Raw genomic sequence first — 27,853 nt, 5'->3', positions numbered from 1 at the left:
TGGAGAAAGTAAGTAAAGGAACTGTTGTTTACTACCTCTCAAAACATAAGAACTAGAGGTCACCAAATAAACGAATAGGCAGCAGGTTTAAAACAAACAAAAGGAAGTATTTCTTCACACAATGCACAGTCAACCTGTGGAACTATTTGCCAGAGGATGTTGTGAAGGCGAAGACACGAATAGAGTTCAAAAAAAGAACTAGATAAATTCACAGAAGGTAGGTCCATCAATGGCTATTAGCCAGAATGGGCAGGGAGGGTCCCTAGCCTCTGTTTGCCAGAAGTTGGGAATGCGTGACAGGGGATGAATGACTTGATGCTTACCTGTTCTGTTCATTCCCTCTGGGGCACACCTGGCATTGGCCATTATTGGAAGACAGGATACTGGGCTGGATGGACCTTTGGTCTGATCCGGTATGGCTGTTCTTATGAGCCATTAGAAACGGAGTAATCGTTACATCCATGTGAGAGTACTCTTATACATCCACAACTGTTTGGATCTATGTGTGTAAAAGGGAGCATGGACTTGATTGCACACAGTTCCTTTCCACTTCTTCCAAAAACCTCCATCTAGAAAACTAGGGTATGGGAAGGAGAACGGAAAGTGTGGATCTGCAAAGGCAAGCACTTCAACTAGTTCCTGTGAGTACTCTATTTCTTCCAGAATGTCAGCTGCAGCTCGGTTCTTAGAGATAAGACAGCAGCACAGCCTCCTCAGGAGGAGGGCTGAGCAGGACTCCTCAACCTAGATTCATAGATATTTAGGTCAGAAGGGACTATTATGATCATCTAGTCTGACCTCCTGCACAAGGCAGGCCACAGAATTTCACCCACCACTCCTACAAAAAACACCTCACACCTATATCTGTGCTATTGAAGTCCTCAAATCGTAGTTTAAAGACTTCAAGGAGCAGAGAATCCGCCAGCAAGTGACCCGTACCCCATGCTACAGAGGAAGGCGAAAAACCTCCAGGGCCTCTTCCAATCTGCCCTGGAGGAAAATTCCTTCCCGACCCCAAATATGGCGATCAGCTAAACCCTGAACATATGGGCAAGATTCATCAGCCAGATACTACAGAAAATTCTTTCCTGGGTAACTCAGATCTCACCCCATCTAATAGCCCATCACAGGCCATTGGGCCTATTTACCATGAATATTTAATTACCAAAACCATGTTATCCTATCATACCATCTCCTCCATAAACTTATCGAGTTTAATCTTAAAGCCAGATAGATCTTTTGCCCCCACTGCTTCCCTTGGAAGGCTATTCCAAAACTTCACTCCTCTGATGGTTAAAAACCTTCATCTAATTTCTAGTCTAAATTTCCTAGTGGCCAGTTTATATCCTGAAGAAGGCACAAGTGGGGGAGGTCAAATCCAGGGTAATGCTCTAGGATTGTGCAGTATTCCTAAATAGCAGTTTTGTAAATCTTGCTTTTCAAAACTAAGGAACTGTGCCAGTAAGTCTGGTTGTTTTTTGTTTGTTTTACCTACTACGATGAGCAGTCAATCACCTTGCAGCCATAGGTAGATGACGTGTTTGAATGCACAGCCTAATTCATTAGAAAGCCTTTTGATGGAGATATGCTCCTATATTAACCGTAAGGCAATACAAAGTGCATGGGATTTTCAAAAGGGATTCTCTTTAAAACAAAAAGAAAGTAAAAACTCTCATAATCTTCTAAGTAAGTTGTGAGGCTCCTAGAAAAGTGGGAGAGGAATAAAGTAATTTTTTCCCCCTGTGTAGACCAGGCCTAACAACCTAAGGGAGGAATTTTGGGTGGGGTGAAGAGTCACTTTCCTTTTTTGTGCATAAAACTGTAAATGGCGCATGCTAATGATGGGAATATGTCTAATGCCACACTTTTAAAAAAAACCTAACTGTGATTTGAGAACTGAGAGGGAAAATATTATTTACAAACAGGTGGTACAAACTATTTTTTAAAAATGCATTGTAAGGAGCAATCCTGACTTGGCAGTAAGATGGCCTAGATCATCTAAGAGGGCTCTTCCTTCATTGACTTCCAGGGGGAATTTGCACTTGTAATATAATCTGAATTTGATTAAAAAGCAGCAACCTGGATTTCTTACTAGAAGACATTTGATATTTTTCCAAGTTCATTAATGTGTGTCTCTAATGTAAATACTCTCTCTTTTTTAAAGTCATACTTTGCCTTTATGCTGGGGAATCTAGACCACAACAGAAGGTGCAGTTTACTCTTTAAGGTGCTTTGGAATAGCAATCACATAAGAAGGAAGCAACCAGTCATTAACTACCAATCTTGTAATTCACTGTTAATACTTCATAAATCTTCATCTGTTCTTCAAGGATGCTAATAATCAAATATTTTCATTTTTTAATTTAGTAAAAATCTTTGCTTTTGACAGATATGAAAATGACTGCCACATGCTTACTTCTACCAGATGTCTTTGGAGATGATTCCAGTCTGTTCACTGCTGTGAATGAGGAGGTACATAAATGTGGCTGTAGAGGCTAGCTGCACTTCCAAACAAACAAAAAATTCTGCTCCATTTTCAGCCACATGTATTAAATTTAACGTCCTGGTTTTAGAAGCACACATGCCACACTTTTTTTTTAAAATAATGTTGTGCAATATCTAAGGAAATGCCACATCACATGGCAGCGAGCAGCTTTTAGAGGAGTGTGATCTAGTAGTAAGAGTGGGGATAGATAGCAGTCCTGGTCTCTCTTCCTGATTCTACCATGTCAGTTAGGTTCCTAACACTTCAAGGATCTGGGTTAGGAACCTAACTGACATGGTTAGGTCACCAATGTGTACTTGAAACCAATGGGAGTTAGGCACCTAAAGTACCTTTTGGATCTGGCCCTTAGCCTCTGTGTCTGTTTCTTAAGTGACATTAACCCATTTTTCAGCCAAAGGTCTCAAATAACCAAGTTCACAGCATTATTTTCAAGCACCTTTAATTCTCTGAACCTTTATTGCAACTTTTACAGTTCAGCTCACCCAAGTGACATCAAAAGATCATTTGACTTTTTTTTTTTTTTTTCCAGGTGAAGGTGTTGACACCAGTCTTGGAAGTAAAAAATCCCTTCAGTGTTAATACATGTGAGTTTGCTTTGTACATCGAAAAAGAGAAACTGGCCCAGCTGGATGATTGTACTATGGCTCTAGCTGCTCTGTTGGCTGCATTTCATGTGTTCGGCATCCAGTATCCAAAAAGGATCCACAACACATTTCACTTTCTAGAATCACTGATTTTGGAGATGAAAAGTCCACAATCCCTCCCAAAGAAGGTAAAGAGAAAACTGGAAGAACTTGAATGTCTGAACATTTAATGACGTCCAAAACACTTGTCTCAGGGGAATGTCTTTTGGAGCAGTTGACTCTTTGTCAGAAGAAATCATTTGTTGTAAAGATAAGTTGGTGTAATTCTTTCCAGTGGAATTGTATTAATATTTATAACTCAGCGATTTTTTTTTATTGTACTGGCTGCTTTTTTAGTTTTGAAAACATGAGCATTTTCATTATTTTCAATGGAAATTCTAGAGCAACTTTAGCCTTACTTGAAAAAATAAAATTTTATAATTAGATGTACTTGTGGGGCAGTATTTTTCCATAAAAGCTTTTTATTCCTGTTCGAACAAGTTTTGACTAAGTCAAAGGTAAGAAGCATACTTTAATTTAATTCAGTAAACATTTTGGTGCGAGTTACTCTAATAGGGATTAAATCTTTACAATTAAGATTTGATGATAATTGAAAATGTGTGATTAGTATTTCACATAATAAAAAATGCAGTGTCTAATTTTTAATTTGCAAACCCTAGAACGATATATGAGACAATTTGGTAGAGACTGAAGAAATTCACTCATTCGTATCACATTGTTCACCTTTTTTACTAGTCACTTGGACTTACTAAATAAAAATCTGCTAGGATGAGATCTCAAGCCACTAAGAATGAGTTGTTGGGGCCACTCCTGTAAAACTACATAGCTGTTGCAATGAGAGGAGAGACTTGTCTTTACATTTGTTTCTTTCTCTCACACACTGCAGTGACTGATATGTGCAGACTGGGCTCCCTATGCTGAGGCTGACTCTCCTCCGCCTACTTACCGTCTGGAGCCCTTGCATCCCTGGGATTTCAGGGGCTCCAATCCCACAGACAGATGGAAATTGGCTACTCTGTGCGGAATTAGAAGGACTCTACCAAATTAAAGCTGTCATAGCCCTGAAAATGTCAGAGAGAAATTTGGAGTTTGTGGTGCTAGCCTTCAACACCCATTTGTGCTTATTTGAGAATTTAACTTTTGTGCTTTCTCCCCTGCTGCCCCTCATGGTCAGCAGAAGCACCCCCTGAAGACCTGTAAAATCTCACCTTAAAACTATCCTCTGGCATGAAGCCTAAAAAATACTACAATAGTGAGGCTTCTGGTGTGCTGATCAGTACTGTCCAGTGTTTCCTGGTACTCTCCCATGTGTCTGTCTGTCTCCAGCTGTTGTCTCATCAGACTTAGCCCTTGCTCCCAAGAGTTTGCAATCGGTCTTTTTATTCGGTGTTTGGGGTCCTGGTCCATGACTTGGGTTCCAAGGTGCTAATGATAAGATCAATAAGGATGCTGAAAAATAGATGACTCAGAAAAACCTTATTTTAGTTTAAGCGTATAGAAGAAAATGTACTTGGTTATAGGTTAAGATTGCAAATTGTTAATCTCAGAATTGGGAATTACAGATCAGATATTACAAAAATTACAGTTAAACCATTCAGATGTTAACACAGTTTAAGAACTTACAACTCACTTCATTTGTTGCTAAAACAAACATCTTACAAACATATAACAGTAGTTTTAAGAACAAACTAGACTCCTATCACTTCTTTGGCTGTACGTCTAGGATGGGTCAAAATAGAAAAAATCTTCTCCCATCTTTTGCTGCTTACACAGTTAAAGCTGTACATTTACACAAACCATGAAAATTTTATGCACTAGTTATTAAACTTACTCACTTGGAGAAAAATGTTAGGCCTGATGGCATTCTTCCCAAGTATGTTGCCTCCTTTAAAAAGAAGCAACAAAATGATGTTCTTTTGGGACCATTTTTGCCTTCATGAGCCATTTGCAACACCCAAAGATGGTAAAAATCCACATGCATTTTAGTCTGACAGATCTTGTCCAACTCTTTGATGACCACCATTTGTGGGGACAGCATGGCCATCCTGGGAATCTAACCTGCAACACTAGGACTGTGTCACCTTGTGCACAGAACAGCAATATTTTTTATATTGACATTGAAATCCGGAAAAAACACTGCAAAAACAAGGGGAAAAATTTTCAAAAACAAATTACAAAAAGTTTGGGTTCTGGTGCTTTGAGATTTAATTCACAGTTAATGCAGTCACAGCCCTAAATCAAGCTGGCATTTTGTTAACAAGAGGGTTATCTAAGTTGTTAAGTGAAAGTCTGCTTTAGCAATTTAACCTTCAGCACTTCATTTTACCACTTTTGCTTTTTTTGAAACACCTTTTCATTGAACCTTTAAAATGACCAACCATCAAAATAAAAGATCCCTCCCACCCCCCCAAAAAAAGTTTTTTAAAAGATAAAATATTTACAACAAATATGTTTTTTTTAAAAGCAAAAACATTAAAGGTTTGAGAGAAACATGCAAAGCAAACAAGCTCAAAACATTTAAGAATTTTAAAACATCTCCTATGCCAAAATGCCAGCTTCTGCATATTTATTAACTAACACTTTAGGTCCTAAACATTGTTAAACAAGATTCAGGGTTGGGTATACAGAGAGACCTCAGCCTGCTTAATACCATGGCACAAACACCATTAAAAATCCTTTTAACCTTGTATTAAGGACAAAGCAAAGACAGGAAAAGCATTTGTAATGTATTGAATAAGGCTTTCATTTTAACAACATCCACCCAGAACAGTTCAGATGTGAGTATTGAGAAGTATACCAACATAACAAGCTTCTCCAATTCAAATTTTATTTGCATTGTTGATACAATAAGATTGCAGTTTAAGTGTACAAATTTTGAACAAAATGTAAAAATATTATTTATGCAATGCTATGGAAGGAGATTAATAGAGCAATGCAATTTATGTCAGACTGACACTGTTTTACTTGGAATTATAGCAGGTACCAGTCACCTAACTGTTCTGCAAGTGGCACACAGAGCTCTTGAAAACCTTTAAGGAATTCCATCCCAAGAAAGAGAAATTAGGAAAAATGATAGGAAGATTTCCCCAGACTTGTGTGTCATAGAAATGTTCTATTTGCTCTGAATTAAAAAGCTGAATATTCCCCCCCCGCCCACACACACACAAGACTAGGAATAAGAGATTCCCTGGGGAACACTTCTCCAACTAGTCACCCTCTTCCTGTGAAGAGAATTCTTACCAGGAATGTTCCAGGTCAGTCCTCAGTTTTCAGGTAGGTAGGCCTTCTCTATCTTAAAGTGCATCTGTTCTGTATTGTGATTTATATACCGAGTGCAACACCTTACCTGCCAAATGCTTATAACAATCCTTCAAGAAGGGTCTCTTACCTAAAAGTCTGCTGTAGGACACGTTAGTCCCGCTAATGAACTGGTAAAATCTATGCCTTAACTAGTGAGGGCCATATTCCTTTTGAATATCCCTTTTCTTCCTCTCTGTAATCACTCCTCTACCTGCCAAGATTTTTCTTGAATCATGGTGACTTTCAAGGGGCTCATGAGCATGAAACTTTTACTGAGTCCCAGTCTCAGCATTCCGTTCTTTTCCATTATTGCAGTAATTACTAAAGATTAGCATATACAGATTTAGCAAATGTTTCTCCTTTTTGTTTATTTTCTTGCCTCAATATATATATGTTCCTTCATGTACTGTATAACACAGTGGACTCCCCTATGTAGAAAGACGGGAGCACCATGGTGCCGCATGACCAAAGGTATTTTATGGAAGTTAAGCTTTATTTTTCAGTTGCAGCCATCTCTTTACTGGTCTTTTGGTAAGTTACACTAAAGATGCTGGTGGAAAAAACTCACTTAACATTTTTGTATCGTGCAAAAGTAAAAACATTCAGTTATCAAAAAAGCTCATTTCAACCCCAAATGTTTTTTGTTACTAGCAAGTCGACAATTTTATAAACTGTAAAGTTATACACTGTAGCAAAGTGTTACTTATGCAGCATAAGCATTGCATTTTAAACTATGGTACAAAATTAACATTAGCCATAGCAGTCTCAACTGTCTACTGGTAGCCTAATTTTTGGCTAATCAGTTTTGTTTTGATAATAGGAAGTAAAGGCTACTGAAAAGGAAAGTGGATATGTGAAATATAACTCAGGAATTCTTAGATCATATTAACATTTTCCTAATTTTAATAATAGGATAAATAATTAGTGAAGGTTTTCTTGATGCCTGGATAAAATTAGAAATACTAACAGTTCATGAGAGAATTAGCGCCATAAGTATGGCAAATAAGACTAGCTGATGCAGTTGTTATACAGTACCTTGTTAAAAGCTCAAACATATTCCAGAAGAATTCAGGTGTACTGGCTCTCAAAGGGTATAAATAGTCCACCAGTGCTGACTTATTTTTCTTCCTTTCTTAGAGTTCTTACTTGACAATTCTAGCAAGTCTTTGTGCTTTGAATAAAACATGAGTTCCAGTGGAGAAAACTGGCTTCTAAACAATTTCTATTCATCTCAAAGTTCATTGTGTGAGTTTTTCTCTGCAGCTTTGAACATCAGAATGGAATTGAAGATTTTTAGGGCTGGTCCCAGTTTAATGCTCATTATCTTGACTATGTCTGCTTGGGTCATTAGTAGAAATGCTTCTCCATCAATTTGCTTTAAAACAAAACGTGAGTGAAAAACACAAAGAAAGCTATTAAGTCTGAGGCTATGGTACTTTAAATATTTGAAGATAATTTGAACTGAAATCCCCAGTAAGCCAATTAAAATTTCAGACTGCCGTAAGTGGAAGCTTGAATTCGAAATTCAGAGGATTTCTGGTTCAAAATCCCTATATGCAAATGTGTCCTTGGTTTACATCCGAAGTTAATGACCCTATTTCCTGTTTCTATTTGAAAAATATTCTGTCCTCTGAATCTAGATTTCAGCCTAGTCACATATCTGAATCCACCTCCCAACTATTCCTTGCCTCAAAGCTCCACAGAAAGGTTCCCGATTTAACTCCCACCCCAGACAAATAATCTAAGACCCCTTTCTCCAGCTGCTCTTTCCTTTCCCATTACAACAGACTTGGTCCCAGAGGCTAAAAGTTTAGATATATCAGCTTTAAACAAGGATAAAGTTTTTTACAGCATTACAATATTTGGAAGAAAAGTATCCATTATTTAACTTTACCATTTTAATACATGCAAATAATAAGTATTGTATAAACTGCTAATGTTGATGGAGGTTAACAGTGGAAGACAGCACAAATGTGAACATTAAAGGCTGAATTTTCAGCCCCCCCACAACAAACCTCTAGTTTTGTGCCTATGTTGTTTGTGGTCATAGGCAATGCGTGGGGGGGAGGCCATGTGAGGTCAAGTGCCCCTGTCATGAATATAAAGGGAAGGGTAAACACCTTTAAAATCCCTCCTGGCCAGAGGAAAAACCCTTTCAACCTGTAAAGGGTTAAGAAGCTAGGATAACCTCGCTGGCACCAGACCAAAATGACCAATGAGGAGACAAGATATTTTCAAAGCTGGAGGGGGGGAGAAACAAAAGTTCTCTCTCTCTGTGTGATGCTTTTGCCGGGAACAGAAAAGGAATGGAGTCTTAGAACTTAGTAAGTAATCTAGCTAGATATGCATTAGATTCTGTTTCTTTAAATGGCTGAGAAAATAAGCTGTGCTGAATGGAATATATATTCCTGTTTTTGTGTTTTTAAGATCCAAGGGTTTGGGTCTGTGTTCACCTATGCAAATTGGTGAGGATTTTTATCAAGGTTCCTTCCCCACTCTGAACTGTAGGGTACAGATGTGGAGACCTGTATGAAAACCCCCTAAGATTATTTTTACCAGCTTAGGTTAAAACTTCCCCAAGGTACAAACTATTTTACCTTTTGCCCTTGGACTTTATTGCCACCACCAAGCGTCTAACAGATATATAACAGAGAAAAGAGCCCGCTTGGAAACGTCTTTCCCCCCAAAAAGGCCTACCTACACCCTACACCCCCTTTCCTGGGGATGGCTTGATAAAAATCCTCACCAGTTTGCATAGGTGAACACAGACCCAAACCCTTGGATCTTAAGAACAATGAAAAAGCAATCAGGTTTTTAAAAGAAGAATTTTAATAGAAGAAAAAGTAAAAGAATCACCTCTGTAAAATCAGGATGGTAAATACCTTACAGGGTAATCAGATTCAAAACATAGAGAATCCCTCTAGCCTAAACCTTAAGTTACGAAAAGACACAAAAACAGGAATATACATTCCATTCAGCACAGCTTATTTTCTCAGCCATTTAAACAAAACAGAATCTAACGCATATCTAGCTAGATTACTTACTAAGTGCTAAGACTCCCTTCCTTTTTGTTCCCAGCAAAAGTATCACACAGACACAGAGAACCTTTGTTTCTCCCCCCTCCAGCTTTGAAAGTATCTTGTCTCCTCATTGGTCATTTTGGTCAGGTGCCAGCGAGGTTATCTTAGCTTCTTAACCCTTTACAGGTGAAAGGGTTTTTCCTCTGGCCAGGAGGGATTTTAAAGGTGTTTACCCTTCCCTGTATATTTGTGACAGCCCCCACCCCCAGATTTCTGCGTGGCTGCCGGGGGGAGGGAAGAGGACCTCTGTCTTTCTTCCGCTGCACCTGACTCCCAGCACGCTTGGCCTCTGTCCCTGTCAGCCAGGTCTGGGTGGGGAGCAGAAGGGGTGGGACCGGTCTCTCAAAGTCACTGCTCTGTGCAGCACAGGGGCTGTCAGAGAGCCTGGCTGGGGCGTTTGGTGGCACGCTGCCCCTGGCCTGGGCCAGGCTGCTGGGAATAGGGGCTGAGTTGATCAAAGTCCCCTACTCCGCCTCGGCATGTTTCCAGCTCACTCAGCCCATCCCCAGCAGTGGGGCCTGGGGTGGCCCACCACCGCCGCTGCCTCCCCAGTTAGCCTCTCTTTGTGCAACTGCCGCTCTGCACAGAGTCAGCAAGCCAGAGCAGCCAGCTTCCGCCACATGAAAAGCGACGCGGTCCTACTCCCCGCCCGGGCTAGCTGCCAGGAACAGCTGAATGTGCTGTGGGGGTAGGGGGAGAGGTGCAGTGGGAGAAGGACAGAACTCCCCCATTCCCCCCCCAAGATAATGTAGGGCAGGGAGAGCGCAGTGGGAGCTGGGCAGAGGACACACATCGGGCAGTCACATGTCCTCCCCTTTAGATTGTGCCCCCCCAGTGTGTGGCGACACACGCTGTCTATGTTTGTGGTGCAAACAACAGAGTGAAGTTTAGGTCACGCAGCCATCAAGACACTGTGGCTCTATCTGACATACTTGTCAGGGTTACAGTGCTGCACCTCTGCAGGACAAGAGACCCTTTCTGGTCTCTCAGAGAGCACCCCTGAAGGTGTCAGAATTTCCCAATTCTCACGTGTCTAGGCCGGGCACCAACTGTGCCTACCCAGCAGGTCCACCTGGGTTTGGCACCTGTGATTCTTCCCTCCAGGCATCTCTGACCAGTGCTGAATATAGCGAACGGTCAGATGACAAACCAAAATATTTTTTAACAGTAGGAACAAAGGCCTAGATCTACAAACGGACTTGGGCATTGTGATGCTCAGCGTTGTCAAGCCCAACTTCTAGGAGCCTAGAAAACTCAGAGGAACTACACTGAGATCCGCAGAGCCTGAGTTCGCAAAAAGAAAAGGAGTACTTGTGTCACCTTAGAGACTAACCAATTTATTTGAGCATGAGCTTTCGTGAGCTATAGCTCACTTCATCGGATGAAGCTGAAGCTCACGAAAGCTCATGCTCAAATAAATTGGTTAGTCTCTAAGGTGCCACAAGTCCTCCTTTTCTTTTTGCGAATACAGACTAACACGGCTGTTACTCTGAGAGCCTGAGTTAGGCGCCTTTGAATTCGATCCATAAAGCCAGCATGCTAGGCAAAGCAGCCAGTGAGAGATGCAGATACGAGTGGTGTGTCCTAACCCCTTCCCCTCAGACAGACATAGGTGCCTATACCCATGACCTGGGGGGGAAGATAGGCAATCCTTTGTGTGTGGGGCCCAATGCAGTAGGTGTGTTCAGAGGCCTCCTAACTCCACACAAAACATCCTAGGGGTGGGGTGAGCTTAGGCAGGAGATATGCATCTGGAAGCCCAGCCCTAGAGGGAGGAAGTAGCATGCATGCCCAGGGGCAGACACACAGGTGCCTAGGAAAATTTTACTGCAAAAACAGGTTCTGAGTGAGGTGCCTACAGGGTTCAGCAGCAGCTCAGCAGGAGTTTTGTGGACTGCAGTGGAGCCTCAAAACGGGACTTAGTTACCTAAGTATTTTTGTGGATCCAGGCCAAAGCATTTAGAGAAAAAGAATTTTAAAACAACAAAGGGAATCAGGTGCCTAAGTCCAAATTTAGATCCTCAAAACCCCTGCTCAGCTGCCACCTAAATTCCCTGGATGTCTAGGTTTCCACTGGTAAAGTCCCCAAGGTACCTAAACTTTTGGCCATGGCCAGGCACACAACTGCCTCAGTCCTGGCACCATTGAGCTGCCTAAAATCATGTCTAAGCCCTAGTGGGATTCACAAAGTCGGCATTACCCCCCGATTCAGTAAACATGCCCACACACGAAGCACAGTCCGTGGTGCCCCCAATGGACCAATGGTAAGAGCACCTCTCTCTCTTTCACATATCCCCTTGACGGTAGGCAAGCCAGCCCTCACTTCTTCAGACACCCATATTAGGTGTGTCTGGGTGTGTCAGTCTGCGGCCCCTGAACGACTATCTATGCTTGAGAGTCCCTTTTCATCCAGCCAGAGCTCCTTTGTTCTTGCCAGTTCTTAGCGTTTGCTTCTGCTTTTCAAAACCAGTTTGCTAAGGAGGAGATGGTTGGAACCAAAAAGTATAATCTTATTAGTTTGGGCATTGCCTCTTAACAACCCTTAAATGTTTACCAAGAGGTGGCTTTCCTTGAGCCATTGTTTTGTCTGCTGCTTCCTCCCTCTCCAATCAACTAAATTAACATGCATACAGTAAACATCCCAACAACCAGGTCCCATATAATATACATGACTTATTACAGAGCTGTTCTGTTTCTGTCACAGCTCTGTCTAGGTGACTTAAATTACAACCACAACTATTTGCAGCCACAACTATAGAATAGGATAAAAAAAGGGAGACCTCATCAAGGCTTTGCTGAAAATCAAGCTCCAAGTCTTATCTTTTATATATTTTACTGCCCATTCAATGACATGCAAAACCATGTAACCCAATACTTATTTCACACTGACCTCAAAGATGTACTGCTGTACAGGTGAGCACACTTTGATTCATTCATTTACATTTATTTTTTAAATTTGAAGTTAAGTTTATTTTTCAACAGTTTCCTTTTCTGTTTCTTAACAAAACTCTTCCTAGAGACCAAGAGCAATTTTTTCAAAAACACTAAGTCTCATTTCCATATGCCACGTAGGCACTTAAGTGACATTTGAAAATGTTCTTAAGTGCTTTAAAAAAGTTTACCTCCAAATCCTGAAGTCTGCACTCAGGGCAACATTCCCATGGATCACCATGGAAGTCTGGCCTGAGGAAGAGTTGGAACAATCACCAAGGGTTGTGGTGGATTCTCTATCACTGGCCATTTTTAAATCAAGACTGGGTGTTTTTCTACTTTGGGGCAGTTCTGTGGCCTCTGCTATACAAGAGGTCAGACTAGATGATCACAATGGTCCCTTTTGGCCTGGGAATCTGTGACAGAATGTAACAGAAGTTAAGTGTATAATTACCCTGTAGGTAAAAACCGTACCCTATCAGTGCAGAATGCAAGCCCATTACAGATTGCAGGGAAATAGGAAATGTAACACGTTTCAAACTTTTTATTTATCATACTCACCTCGTCTTTGAACACCTTGCCATGTTCTTCACATCCTGGTAAACTCCGTATGAATTCAGAAACCTGCCACCAAATCATACCAACAAGTTTTTTAAAAACCTAGGCTCTCCCCCAACACTCTTGCCCAAATGCAGATAAATAGTAAAGACAAACATTTTTCACCTGTCAGAGATAGATTTGTACATAAAGGAGCTATCTTCAGTATTGCCTCTTTATTTACCTGTTATGAAGTGAAGTTAGGGCTCTGATAGCTCTACAGTGAGTAGACACAATCAGTGGAAGCATCCCACTAATGTGCACTTTACACTGAAGGAGCTGGTACCAAGAGAAGCAGAATGCTGTGGCTGTGATCTGAATCTACGAGCCCTTCTAAAGTAAACCTACCTCATCTGTACTCCATTTGGAAACTTTACTGGCAGGGATTCCAGCCACGCTTGGAAGGAGCTTGCTCTGCTGTTCCCAGCGCAAGGGTAGGCATGGGATTTGGAACTTGGAAGACACGAAAACTGGCTGAGGAAGAGGCTTCTGGCTGCTGAGTTCTTCTATGTCTATAAAAAAATACAAATAAGCATTAAATCCCTCAATGAACAACAAGATCAGTCATGATAAAACATCCTCATCATTATTGACACATGTACCTCCACACAAAAAATGGTTCTGCTTTACCTGTACTGGTGTAAAGTGCTGCCATCTCCCTAGGGTGGATACATTTATATCAGCATAAAGATGCTCTGTACTGATATAGCTATTACTGTATGGGAAGGGGGAACAAACTATACTGCTATACAACACCTTTATACTGATACAGCTGCATCCACACTAGGGTTGCATCAGTATAACTATTCTTGTTTAAAAAAAAATCGTACCCCAAACCAAAATAATTATGCTGGTGCAAAATCTGCATGTGTAGACCAGGCCTTAGTTACTCCAGTTTTATACTCGTGTAATTTCATTAAAATCAGATCTGCATTGGTATAAAATTGCACTGGTGAATCAGGCTTATTATTTCCATGACACACCACATTTATGTCTCTTAAGTAAGAAAAAATTTTCAGCTATTCTCAGTGTTTTTCATAGAAAAATAAATATCTGTAAAGGCCCTGCAGTTCTGCTCTTTAGTTATATACTTCATTTGGAAAACATATTTAATTCCTCCATTTGGAGGTTTGTTTTTCATGTCCATTTTCCATTAAACATCCATAACTCAAACCAGGACAGTTCAGTACTTGCTCCCTCAAAGGCAACCCAGCTTTGAGGCTAGCCAGAGCTGCAGAATGCTGTGATATCTGGAGAAGTATAGCAATTATTAATGTGTGTCTGCACCTGGGGTGGGAGGAGAGAGTGGAGAGCAGGCCTCAAATGATGGTATTCTTAAATTGAAATCAAGATACCAGTGTTCATTTCAACCAGATCTGCATTCTACTTGGAAACACAGAGGGAACACACTTTGCTTCTCTACAAAAGAAAAAGGACACTAAACTTTCTAAACTACTACATGCTACAAGGGGCCACAGCAATGGTTCTCTCAACCCACCTAGCAATATTGTTAACCTATCCAACTATACTCTCAGCCCAGCAGAAGCAGCTGTTCTATCTCGGGGCCTCTCCTTCTGCCCCTCCACCCCCACGAACATGACACAGTTCTGTGGTGACCTAGAATCCTATTTTCGACGTCTCCGACTCAAGGAATATTTCCAAAATACCTCTGAACAACATACTAATCCCCAGAGGTCTCCCTACCAACACTACAGAAAGAGGGATTCTAGGTGGACTCCTCCTGAAGGTCGAAACAGCAGACTGGACTTCTACATAGAGTGCTTCTGCCGACATGCACGGGCTTAAATTGTGGAAAAGCAGCATCACTTGCCCCATAACCTCAGCCATGCGGAACGCAATGCCATCCACAGCCTCAGAAACAACTCTGACATCATAATCAAAAAGGCTGACAAAGGAGGTGCTGTTGTCATCATGAATAGGTCAGAATATGAACAAGAGGCTGCTTGGCAGCTCTCCAACACCACTTTCTACAAGCCATTACCCTATGATCCCACTGAGAGTTACCAAAAGCAACTACAGCATTTGCTCAAGAAACTTCCTGAAAAAGCACAAGATCAAATCCGCACAGACACACCCCTGGAACCCCGACCTGGGATATTCTATCTACTACCCAAGATCCATAAACCTGGAAATCCTGGGCGCCCCATCATCTCAGGCATTGGCACCCTGACAGCAGGATTGTCTGGCTATGTAGACTCCCTCCTCAGGCCCTACGCTACCAGCACTCCCAGCTACCTTCGAGACACCACTGACTTCCTGAGGAAACTTCAATCCATCGGTGATCTTCCTGATAACACCATCCTGGCCACTATGGATGTAGAAGCCCTCTACACCAACATTCCACACAAAGATGGACTACAAGCCGTCAAGAACACTATCCCCGATAATGTCACGGCTAACCTGGTGGCTGAACTTTGTGACTTTGTCCTTACCCATAACTATTTTACATTTGGGGACAATGTATACCTTCAGATCAGCGGCACTGCTATGGGTACCCGCATGGCCCCACAGTATGCCAACATTTTTACGGCTGATTTAGAACAACGCTTCCTCAGCTCTCATCCCCTAAAGCTCCTACTCTACTTGCGCTATATTGATGACATCTTCATCATCTGGACCCATGGAAAAGAAGCCCTTGAGGAATTCCACCATGATTTCAACAGTTTCCATCCCACCATCAACCTCAGCCTGGTCCAGTCCACACAAGAGATCCACTTCCTGGACACTACAGTGCTAATAAACAATGGTCACGTAAACACCACCCTATACTGGAAACCTACTGACCGCTATTCCTACCTGCATGCCTCCAGCTTTCACCCTGACCACACCACACGATCCATCGTCTACAGCCAAGCTCTGCGATACAACCGCATTTGCTCCAACCCCTCAGACAGAGACAAACACCTACAAGATCTCTGTCAAGCTTTCTTACAACTACAATACCCACCTGCGGAAGTAAAGAAACAGATTGATAGAGCCAGAAGAGTTCCCAGAAGTTACCTACTACAGGACAGGCCTAACAAAGAAAATAACAGAACGCCACTAGCCGTCACCTTCAGCCCCCAACTAAAACCCCTCCAACGCATTATTAAGGATCTACAACCTATCCTAAAGGATGACCCAACACTCTCACAAATCTTGGGAGACAGGCCAGTCCTTGCCTACAGACAGCCCCGCAACCTGAAGCAAATACTCACCAACAACCACATACCACACAACAGAACCACTAACCCAGGAACTTATCCTTGCAACAAAGCCCGTTGCCAACTGTGCCCACATATCTATTCAGGGGACACCATCACAGGGCCTAATAACATCAGCCACACTATCAGAGGCTCGTTCACCTGCACATCCACCAATGTGATATATGCCATCATGTGCCAGCAATGCCCCTCTGCCATTTACATTGGTCAAACTGGACAGTCTCTACATAAAAGAATAAATGGACACAAATCAGACGTCAAGAATTATAACATTCATAAACCAGTCGGAGAACACTTCAATCTTTCTGGTCACGCAATCACAGACATGAAGGTCGCTATCTTAAAACAAAAAAACTTCAAATCCAGACTCCAGCGAGAAACTGCTGAATTGGAATTCATTTGCAAATTGGATACTATTAATTTAGGCTTAAATAGAGACTGGGAGTGGCTAAGTCATTATGCAAGGTAGCCTATTTCCCCTTGTTTTTTCCTACCCGCCCCCCCCAGATGTTCTGGTTTAACTTGGATTTAAACTTGGAGAGTGGTCAGTTTGGATGAGCTATTACCAGCAGGAGAGTGAGTTTGTGTGTGTATGGGGGTGGGGGGGTGAGAAAACCTGGATTTGTGCTGGAAATGGCCCACCTTGATTATCATGCACATTGTAGGGAGAGTGGTCACTTTGGATGAGCTATTACCAGCAGGATAGTGAGTTTGTGTGTGTGGTTTTTGGGAGGGGGGTGAGAGAACCTGGATTTGTGCAGGAAATGGCCCAACTTGATCATCATGCACATTGTGTAGAGAGTTGTCACTTTGGATGGGCTATCACCAGCAGGAGAGTGAATTTGTGTGGGGGGTGGAGGGTGAGAAAACCTGGATTTGTGCTGGAAATGGCCCAACTTGATGATCACTTTAGATAAGCTATTACCAGCAGGACAGTGGGGTGGGAAGAGGTATTGTTTCATATTCTCTGTGTGTATATAAAGTCTGCTGCAGTTTCCACGGTATGCATCCGATGAAGTGAGCTGTAGTTCACGAAAGCTCATGCTCAAATAAATTGGTTAGTCTCTAAGGTGCCACAAGTACTCCTTTTCTTTTTTTAGAGGGAACAAACTTGCTAAAAACTCAGGTACCAAACACTTCCCAATTGCTGAGGAAAACTAATTTAGAATTATTTTTTGAATGAAGGTAGCACACAGTGAACTATACCGCCAGTCCTCCTCTCTAAACACTGTTTTGTAATCACTTGTCTTTACCACTCTGCATACTATTCTCCCTTACACTGTGCAATCTTTCATCGTCTCTCCAGCCTATTTTCACCTTTCCTGACTGATATTTCTGTTATTCACATTGTTGTTACACTATTCTCTATCGACTCATGCTCCAAAACTAAGACTCGTTCCAGTATTCCAAAGCTGAGTTCCCAGTACCACCACCTGTACTGAACAAGAGAGCGAGATCAACATTGATAATTAAGGTTGCCTAAAACTTCCCATTAAAAGCCTGTTTTCAGTAGCTTATAACTTTAACTGTTCCAGCTGAATTTTTTCCATGCTGAAAGTCTGCTGTTTCAGAAAGGTTCAGCAGAAACAGTTCAGCTGTTCCTAAAACAGAGGACAGGGGAAAAAGGTAGTTTTGCTAATGCTAATCCCCTCCCCCCAATCATTCTTCCCAGCACTGTAGTGCCCCCAGGCTTTGGAGCTGGAACCTGAGATTTGGTAGGGGGAGAGTGCTAAAGTTAGGTGCCTTTTGTGGTCTCCATGAAAACACACCCCCATTTTACAGAGTGGTAAGACTCTGAAAATTGCCATTTGCACAAGCTCAGTAAAGCTCATAGATGCTTGCTGCCAAAATCTCCAAACATTTCCTCTATACTGAGCAGTAGAGCTGATTGAAAACCCAAATTTCTGTCAGGAACAGTGGATAGAAAATGTTCAACACAATTAATTTTTTCATGAAAAATGCCTGTTTTCCATGAATTTTTTCTTGTGTGTTGAAAAAGAGAAAAAGTGAAAACTAATGATTGATTTTAAAATGCTGACACTGTGCCTCATGGGAGTTGTGGTTCAGGTGCTTCCTGTTCCTATTCTCTCTGGGCTGGGCTCCCCTGCTGGACTTCATTTCCCTTGATGTACCACAGCAGTGTGACTGCCACAGTGCATTGCCTCTCCTAACCCAGACGCTGGGACAATGGCTGACATTGCAACCTTAAGGTTTTTAATGTAGTTTTGTGTGTTTGTGTGTGTGTGTACACATGTATTATAGCTCTTTACAAATCCTTAGAAAACTAGATCCTTTCCTTGCGAAGTTTATAGTTTAATGCAGGCAGAGAAAAACAACACAAATGAAAAGTTTGTTTTGTTAGAGGTTGAGTTTTACTGGGAGTGGCCCATAGATTTGCTGCTGTTTTATTTCTCTTATATTCAAATTCCCTTGTCAGTGTTTGAATTTAAGATGTACCTCACACACCACGGAGGCTGAAGATGACCTGATTGCTACAGACTTTTCCCTGAATCCCTTGGCATATAAAATAAACTAGCTTGGATTCCCCTTGCACTCAGACTCTGTGGGCCACACTTATAAGTGACAGTAAGTGTAAATTACATACTAGTCAGTGTAAATCCAGGTAAGGTAGAATTTGTCTACACAGTGTTGGAACCAACCTAACTGAAGGTGTGAATTGCAACCAATGTAGTTATTTTGGTTCCATTTACCATGAAGAGAAGCCCTAAACCTAAGGGAGTCTAAAGTGCTGTAACATGCACTTTGAGGGTGTAGACTCCAATTTACATTCTCTCTAGTGTTCCTTAGGCAGACTCACCTCTGAATTACGCCCAGTATCTCTAGCTGTCTGTAATCTAGTGGTCAATAAGACATCTATTTTGAGCCCTGTATCCACAGTATACACATTCTGCTTTTATGCAGTGTTTTTACTAGCTTTCTATTTTAAGTTGGTAAGAAATATTATGACAAACTTGCCTTGTAAGGGAATTGTTCAAAGCTGAGAAATTTGGGGAAAAGGAAGATTCAGTCACAAACTCTTGCCAGGTGATTTGGTAACCAGTCCTCCAACTGAGTGACTAAGAATCATCAAAAGTAGGATGAGAGAGATGAAAAATCTAGAACAAGTGGTGAACGTACAGAATGTGTAGAGGACAAACTCATCTGGTCTCAGCTGTTGCATTGTTCTCTGGGTCACCTAGCTAGCTAGCCTACACTTCTGTCCCCTCCATTCCTTGGATTCCAGTTCTTGTTTCTCAGCCCCCTGCTGACTAGCTCCATGGAACAGTGCAGGGAGCATGTGCTGCAATCAAATTAACTGCCTCTTGTGGGGAAAACTGGAGAATACAGGCTGCTGTAGGCAGGTGTCATCATGGCAGAGTAGAGAAAGTAAACAACACGCTGGGTGCCTGGCTGCAGCAAAATGGTGAATTCCACAGCAGCTTGGGAAAATGCCAGATTACACAGCCAGAGAACTGCAGAGTCCACCGGGCTCTGGTTGAGAAGAACGGTGTAGGTCACACCTCTCAGAGCTACTGTTTCAGGATTTCTGCAGAAGCAGGCAGATGGCATTCGGTCAGTTTACACTCTGGTTCGCTCTACAACCATGAGGGTTTGAAACATAATTTTGTTAATAAAAAGAAATATCAGATTCTGGAGATTGGGGCTCTAGTTTTATTATAGGTTGAGATTTCAGTTTCTAGGTCAGCACAAACTCACATACCCCTGTTACTCCATCGAGAAGTATCGTTATAACACACAGATACCTACTCCCTATCTGGGCATTTTTTAGTAAATAATGCCACATCATCATACAAATAAAAGAAGAAGGTGAAGAATAGATTAAGTAATTAAATATAGAGGTTAAGTAATCGTGTCTTCACTTTACAAATCTAATTCTGCAGAATCCTCTATAGAAAATTATCCAAAGTGGTAAGTAGAGCTGGTCATAGAAACTTCCACAGAACCATATTCCACTGGAACATGCAGTTCTGTCAAAAATGAAGTACTTTGCGAACTCAGGTAGATTTTGTTGGCATTTTCTTTAGGGAAAAAAAAAAACAGAAAAAAAAGTTCAATGTAAAAATGTCCCATTTCAACATTTCCGGAACAAAATGTTTCAATTTTTTAAATGGACTTTCCACTTTGAATGATTAATTTATATTATATATATAATAAAAAAGTCAAAATTAAAACAAAACATATAGCATGACCTTAAATTACTCCCCCCCCACAATTTTCCTTCACAGCTACTTTTAAAATTTTTGTGTTCGCACCACTTCAGAATGAAGCCAAATTGTGAAATCTCAAAATCCTTTTGCAAAACAGAACTTACACCCTCCACACAGCTCTAGCAGTGGGATCCTCAGGCTATGTCTATCCAGCAAACAAAACCCCAGGTCTGGTCTGTGCCAGCTGACTTGCACTTGCAGGGTCTCAGGCTGCAGAGCTGTTTCATTGCTGTGCAGACTTCTGGGCTCAGGCCAGAACAAAACCCCAACAACAAAGGAGCTACACTTTTGAAAATATGAACATGTAAGTAAATGAGTTTCAGTCCAACAAACAGTAATAGCAAGAAATAAGCATAGGTGAAAAGTAGTTATCATGAAGCAGTGATGTAATTTCCGTGGTTTAAAATTCAGTCCTTGGCCACTAACACATTTAATGACATTTTTTTGAAGAGTCTTAGTTAGTTAGAAAATAAATTCAGACCCTGTCAAGCCCCTTTGTTTCACTTTGTTGAAATTAACCAAGGACTCAGAAAAAGATCAGTAATATGGGTTCTGTCTTGTGCTCTGCCAATTAGTCTAGCAATAATTAATTACCAAACCACCTTTATTTAAGATCTTGATTTGGGATTTAAGCATTAATTAGCATGGTGCTGCAAATGCAAATACATTATTGGCAAGATCCTCATTGCTGCTCCAGAGCCTTCACACCACTCTAAAATCCCTAGCTCTGGCCACGGGAGGATTCCTCCACACAGGTATTATGGCAGACTGCCATAAGGCTGCCTGTCCAAGGACTCCAATTGCAAGCTCTGGGGCAGGAGGCATGCCACTGGATACAAAAGGGGCATGCATGTCAGGAGAAGGGTTTCAGCATCAACACTGTGGAGATTCTGGGCAATACAGCAGCCCAGAGGGGAACCCTGTGGGGCTGCTATAATTTAGATACATCCGTAGGGCTGTCTACATTAATGCATGGGCCCTGAAGTGCAAAAGTGGCTTAATGTCAACTTGGCTCCCCCACCCCTAAGCTGCGAGTTCTTTACTGCACCTCTAAGAGCGCAACACTATGAAAATATTTCAGAAATCAGTATTTTTTTTTTAAGAGCATCTCAGTTTTTTATGATGGAGCAGACATTGTCTTTATTTCTTTAAGCTGATGGAAAAGACACCCTTTCATTTGACAAGCTAAGGCTGCCCCTTGCTAATTCACACTAACTGCCTCTTTCCACATGATATTTGAGAACGAGCAGTTTAGACAGCAAACAGTGACTAAAGTTGTGGTGTGGAGTGAATGAGACTGTAGTCCTGCAGATTTGTGTCTTCCAAGGTGCTGACTTTCCAAAGTGCCAGGGGGTGCTTGATTCGTGGCTCTGCCCAGGCCCCACCCCCAATCCACCCCTTCTGCCAAGGCCCCACCTCTGTCCCACCTCTTCCTGCCCAGTTCCGCCTCCTTGCTTCTCTCCCCTCCCCTCTAGAACCTCCTGCCCACCACAAAACAGCTGATCCCGGTGGGTGGGAGGCACAGGGATGAAGGGGGTGGCGCTGATCTGCGGGGCTCACCGGCAGGCAGGAGGCGCTGGGGGGAGCTGATATGGGGCTGTCAGTGGGTGCTTAGCACCCACCATTTTCCCCCATGGGTGCTCCAGCCCCAAAGCCCCCATGGAGTCAATACCTATCTTCTTTTGGCCTGTAATCCGTTTTGTACGATTGCTACTGTATAATCCAGAGTAAATCTATTGAAGTAATTTAACATTTAGGCCCTCAATGGATAGGATGACTTCTTTTCTGACTTCTACCAGTGTAAATCAGCAGTAACTTTACTGAAGTAAATGGAATTGTACCAGTGTAAAGCTGGTGCAAGGTCAGAATCGATGGAGGGGGATGTATAGTAACTGAGGCGGTGTCCAAAAAACACTGCCTTATTTCATGTACACACTCTGAACAATGAGAACAGAAATAAAAAATGAACAGCTGCCTCATTCCTGGTGCACTGTCCAACCTACCAATTGGATGAGATATGAAATAATGTTAAGTAATCATGCAAGTAAGGACTATGACTGGAATTTTCAAAGGGGCATAACTGGATTTGGGGCCCAACTTCAATTGAAAGCCAATGAGAATTAGGTGCCCATTTCCTTCTCTTAGGTCCCTTTGAGACTGTGTGGGGAACCTTAACTTTGGTGAACCCTGATTCTGAAGTGCTTCACTTTGCATCCTTAATATTCTTTCAGTGTAGTTTTTTTGGTGGAGTATATTTTTTTGGTGGATATATTTTACACTTATACAACTCAGCATGGGTAATCGGCTATTTGCAAACTCAGTGGAGAAAAATAATCTTAAAATGAGACTTTGTATGCCCATATTCAATTCAGAGCTCATTTTGACAGCTGTGATAAAGTGCTAGGCACAGTCTTCCCTGACCACAAGATGACAAAAAACACAGGTGTCAAATATGCTGCTGGCATAAAAGGGCACAACTCACTGAAGTCAATGGAATTGTGCCTCCTTATGTCAACAGTGAATTTGACCTATAAACTGAATCACAAAGTAGTAGCACACAAATAATTTAGCTTTTATATTGAAGATCTTAGTGCCAGAGATAAAAATACTTCTATGTTACCTCTAGTTTCATTTAAAGTTGACAGCTCATTTTCTGTCTCCTCTTCTTCACACTCTTCCTTCTTAGCAGAGTCCTTAGCTTGCTGTCCTCCTCTGGGGAAAACAAGGTGTTCAGGTTTTATTAACTTACATTAAATCTTTTAAATATGACAAATGCCCTTATTAACTATATGACAGTCTCTGTTACTTACACAAAGAACACTGTACTATAACCATAAAGTGCACCAAAAGGTTTTAAAGGGTCTATACTCCCATTGATGGAAATGTGTAATAGTTCCTATTGTCCAAACTCTGAAATGGAGACTCAAAAAGGATGTAGCTAAAACTCACATATGTAAGTTTGTTGTGTTCAAAGCTTTAAATCTGACCTAAGATTCCACAATGCAAAACATTCAAATTAATATAGGTACAGAGAATTGGCAGGCAATGCAATTATTAGGTAGGTGTTGCACCACCTCCAATGCAAAGGAAAGTTGCTCAATGACAAACAGATGGAATCCTCTGTCTTATCATAGGCCTTGTCTACACAATAAATGCTTTCCTGGTATACCTTCATTGGTTTAGCTATATTGGCAGAACCCCCTTGTGTAAATGCAACTTATGCTAATAAAAGGAGTTTTTCTGTTGGCATAACAATTCAACCTCCTTGAATGGCGCTAGCTATGCTGACAGAAGCACCCTAGTATTGGCATAGCTGTGTACAGATTGGGGGTTTTGCCAGCAGAGCTATACTGGCTAGGAGGTGTGGTTTCTCCTACCCCCCGCCCCCCAATCCCTGACTGACATAACTATGCTGACAAAACTTTGTAGTGTAGACCTGGCCTCAGAAGCTATTTTTAAAATACATATAAATATTTTGGGCTTAAATTAGACTACAAGCAGATGGGCACAACTTCACTGACATCAGCAGTGTTGCACTTGATACACTGAAAAAAAAAGGTACAAGTGAATTTAGGGGACTAGAGAATCTATGCCTTATGCTACATTAGTGCACAAAATAACTAGAGGCATTATAGCGAAGCGCAATGCAAATATGTATAGCAGGAATTCCATGCTTTGGCACAAATGTAAAGAGTTGCTGTAGTTTCAAGCTTTTATTTATATAAAAATTTGGTTTCTAACACTATGTGCAGAGAATGCCTTATGAATATAAACTGAGGCAGTACATGGACTGTACACACAAAATGAAAGTTCTGAGAAACACATGACTTCCCCATTTATCTACATGGTTGTTAACACTGGAACCTCATAGTGACAAAGTACATACCAACTTTTAACTATTTCTCGGAAAGCCATTTTAGTAGAAATATCCATATAGTGGGCTTTATCCAGTTTGGTTAAATGCATTACAGTTAAAGAATATCAGACTTATTTTGTAAATTGGCTCTATTTAATTCTCAAATTTGAGTGTTCATGTTTCTTAATTGTAAATACTTCCATAGCTGACTACTTATGTTAGGTTTCCTTTGCAGCTGTGGAAGTGCTATAAATCTACCTTAAAATTATAATTGCTCAATTTCCTAAAATATGCTTTTGGATCCAATCCTGCCAACACATTTATCTATCTTCAGTTTTAATCTCTTGATCATTCCAGGTTGTTCCAAGGGAAAAAAAATTGCAGATGTTAAAAGATGAAAATAACTGAATGTTCTAACATTTTTTTAAAAATATGGATGTCAAGGAAAAAGGGAAAGAGAGAAAGTCTGAAAATCTCTAATGGAAACAGTTTGGGAAAATCTGAGGGCACTAGGTGATCTAAGGTGCAAGATCTGGAAAAAGGTATGAAAAATCTTATGGGAAGAATGTTGGAGAAAAAATAGACTGATCTGGGTGAAATTACAGTCAACTTTATTTATTTAAAATAAACTAACTATAAAATAAATGTGTTAGACAATTTATTCATGTTTTCATAGGCTCTGACTGAATTTAATTCTACAAGCACCGATTAATTTTTTTACAAAGATTCTCCTAAAATGTCCAGAGAATCTGTGTGAAGAAGGACATTCTACAGACTTTTGGTTAATTTCTGGCCATAATTATATTGTGGCAGGAGAAGGGAGCTTCAATTTTGCCTGAAGCCTCAAGTTTAAACTACTCTTGAAAGTGGGAATATTGAATTAGATGGCCAAATTTTTCTGTTCAAGTATGGCAATTTTAATATCCCTATCTAGTCATTTAATAATATTGTGTAAATATTCTTTCTTCATGTGAAAGAAAAATGGAGAGAGATTAAGGAATCCAAAATAACATGGCATTCCTGCCTCCCTTCCCATCCTATATTTTAAAAAATTATATGTAGGGCTGTCAAACAATTAAAAAATTAATAACAATCAAGAGATTTAAAAAAATCACGATTAATCAGTTTTAATTGCATTGTTAAACAATAACCAAATACCATTTAAATATTTTTCGATGTTTTCCACATTTTCAAATATATTGATTTCAATTACAACACAGAATACAAAGTGTACAGTGATCACTTTATATTCTTATTTTTGATTATCTTTTTTACAGTGCAATATTTCTAAACAAAATAAATAGTATATTTCAGTTCACCTCAGACAAGTACTGTAGTGCAATCTCTTTATTGTGAAAGTGCAACTTATAAATGGAGATTTTTTTTGTTTTTGTTACATAACTGCATTCAAAAACAAAACAATGTAAAATTTTAGAGCCTATAAGACCACTCAGTCCTACTTCTTGTTCAGCCAATCGCTAAGACAAATAAGTTCGTTTACATTTACGAGAGAGAATTCTGTCCGTTTCTTATTTACAATGTCACCTGAAAGTGAGAATGGGTGTTCGCATGGCACATTTGTAGCTGGCGTTGCAAGGTATGATGATGCTTGTTGAAAAAAAAAAATGTGTTAATGAAATTTGTGACTGAACTCCTTGGGGAAAATGTTGTGTCTCCTGCTCCGTGGTTTTACCCGCATTCTGCCATATATTGCATGTTATGGCAATCTTGGGTGATGACCCAGCACATGTTCGATTTAAGAACAGTTTCATTGCTGTTTTGACAAAATGCAAAGAAGATACCAATATGAGATTTCTAAAGATAGCTACAGCACTCGACCCAAGGTTGAAGAATCTGAAGTGCCTTCCCAAATCTTAGAGCAAGGAGGCGTGAAACATGCTGTCAGAAGTCTTAAAAGAGCAGCACTCTGATTCAGAAACTAGAGAACCTGAACCACCAAAAGAGAAAATCAACTTTCTGTTGGTGGCATCTGATTCAGATGATGAAAATGAACATGTGTCAGTCTGCATTGCTTTGGATCTTTATCAAGCAGAACCAGTCATCAGCGTGGAAGCATGTCCTCGGGAATGGTGGTTGAAGCATGAAGGGGCATACAAATGTTGAGTATATCTGGCACGTAAATACCTTGCAACTCCAAATACAACAGTGCCATGTGAAAGCCTGTTCTCACTTTCAAGTGACATTGTAAATAAGAAGTGGGCAGAATTATCTCCCGTAAATGTAAGCAAACTTGTTTGTCTTAGCTATTAGCTGAAAAAGAAGTAGGACTGAGTGGACTTATAGGCGCTAAAGTTTTACATTGTTTTGAGTGCAGTTACGTAACAAAAACAAAAAAATCTCCATTTGTAAGTTGCACTTTCATGATAAAGCGATTGCACTACAGTACTTGTCTGAGGTGAATTGCAAAATACTATTTCTTGTGTTTATCTTTTTTACAGTGCATATATTTGTAATAAAAATAATATAAAGTGAGCACTATACGCTTTGTATTCTGTGTTGTAATTGAAATCAATATATTTAAAAATGTAGAAAAACATCCAAAAATATTTATAATAAATTTAAATTGATATTCTATTACTGGTTTACAGTGTGATTAAAATTGCAATGAATCACAATTAATTTTTTTAATAGAGTTAATTTGATTTGAGTTAATTGCTTGAGTTAACTGTGATTGACAGCCCTAATTATATGTTCCATGGACAGATTCTGTCCAATCAGCTGTAGCTAGATCGTAAACAGTGACTGTTAGTCATCCTACCAAACATGTAAAAGAGAGAATTTGGGGTCTAGTTTGCTATTTAACATTTTAAATAAGTAGTTACTAGTGTAATTTTTATACCCTTATCTATTCCTACTAAGAGTTGTGATAACATTTAATAAATAATATAACAACAACAACACAATAGGATGCCAGAGAGCTTGGAAACCTCCTCAGCTTTGTGCTAAACTGTTTTGAGCTTTACACAGTCCTTTAACAGGTATCTTGATAAAAGTCTGTTGTATACTCAGAGTTAGGGCACAATGGCCCTCTTTCCTCTGTTAAACTGGAAAATAATCCTGTGGCATTCAGTGGGGACTCACCACATTTGAAAATCAGGCCACTGATTTAGGAACCTATGTATGAATTGAGAAGGCTAAATCTAAGACTCCTACTTTTGAAGATCTTGGCAGGGACTATTCTGTTTGAGGCAATTATCTTTTACCTCTGTACATGATTGTATCCTTCTAATAGGTTAAGAGTGAACTTTTGTTTGTTTGCAATTAATTAGTGTTACTGTATCATGCTCATTAAGGGCTTGATCCAACTCCCACTGAAGTCAAAGTCTCGCCACTGATTTCTGAAAGACTTGCATTAGGCCATAATTGCTTCTTATAAAATTAACAACACCTTTATGTATTATCAATATTGTACTTGCTGCCTACATTTTATAAGGAAAATCTTTAAAGACCTGGAATTATAACCAG

General features: G+C 40.5%; 2 protein-coding genes across 10 annotated transcripts in view; one reads left to right on the top strand and one right to left on the bottom strand.

The window, feature by feature from the left end:
* SAMD3 (sterile alpha motif domain containing 3) overlaps positions 1-3,546 on the top strand; it is a 99,319-nt gene extending 95,773 nt beyond the window's left edge. The window contains exons 9-10 of one of the 3 annotated variants that reach the window (XM_073337290.1): positions 2,390-2,472; positions 3,036-3,546. In XM_073337290.1, coding sequence (XP_073193391.1) covers positions 2,390-2,472; positions 3,036-3,320 — 368 coding nt within the window. In that variant the 3' untranslated portion in view covers positions 3,321-3,546. The remainder of the gene's footprint in view (positions 1-2,389; positions 2,473-3,035) is intronic. The other 2 variants (XM_073337289.2, XM_073337288.2) reach the window with 2 other exon arrangements.
* A 2,095-nt stretch (positions 3,547-5,641) lies between these two features.
* Positions 5,642-27,853, bottom strand: part of L3MBTL3 (L3MBTL histone methyl-lysine binding protein 3) — a 152,000-nt gene continuing 129,788 nt past the window's right edge. For 4 of the 7 annotated variants that reach the window (XM_073337277.2, XM_073337276.2, XM_073337281.2 and 1 more), the window contains exons 19-22: positions 23,132-23,223; positions 13,407-13,570; positions 13,023-13,085; positions 5,642-7,825 (exon numbers count right to left, since the gene is read on the bottom strand). In XM_073337277.2, coding sequence (XP_073193378.1) covers positions 7,682-7,825; positions 13,023-13,085; positions 13,407-13,570; positions 23,132-23,223 — 463 coding nt within the window. In that variant the 3' untranslated portion in view covers positions 5,642-7,681. The remainder of the gene's footprint in view (positions 7,826-13,022; positions 13,086-13,406; positions 13,571-23,131; positions 23,224-27,853) is intronic. The other 3 variants (XM_073337285.2, XM_073337286.2, XM_078852188.1) reach the window with 1 other exon arrangement.

This window comes from Lepidochelys kempii, chromosome 3, assembly GCF_965140285.1.
Source record: "Lepidochelys kempii isolate rLepKem1 chromosome 3, rLepKem1.hap1, whole genome shotgun sequence".
In the NCBI taxonomy this organism is placed as follows: domain Eukaryota; kingdom Metazoa; phylum Chordata; order Testudines; family Cheloniidae; genus Lepidochelys; species Lepidochelys kempii.
This window is presented reverse-complemented; position numbering and strand designations above follow the sequence as displayed.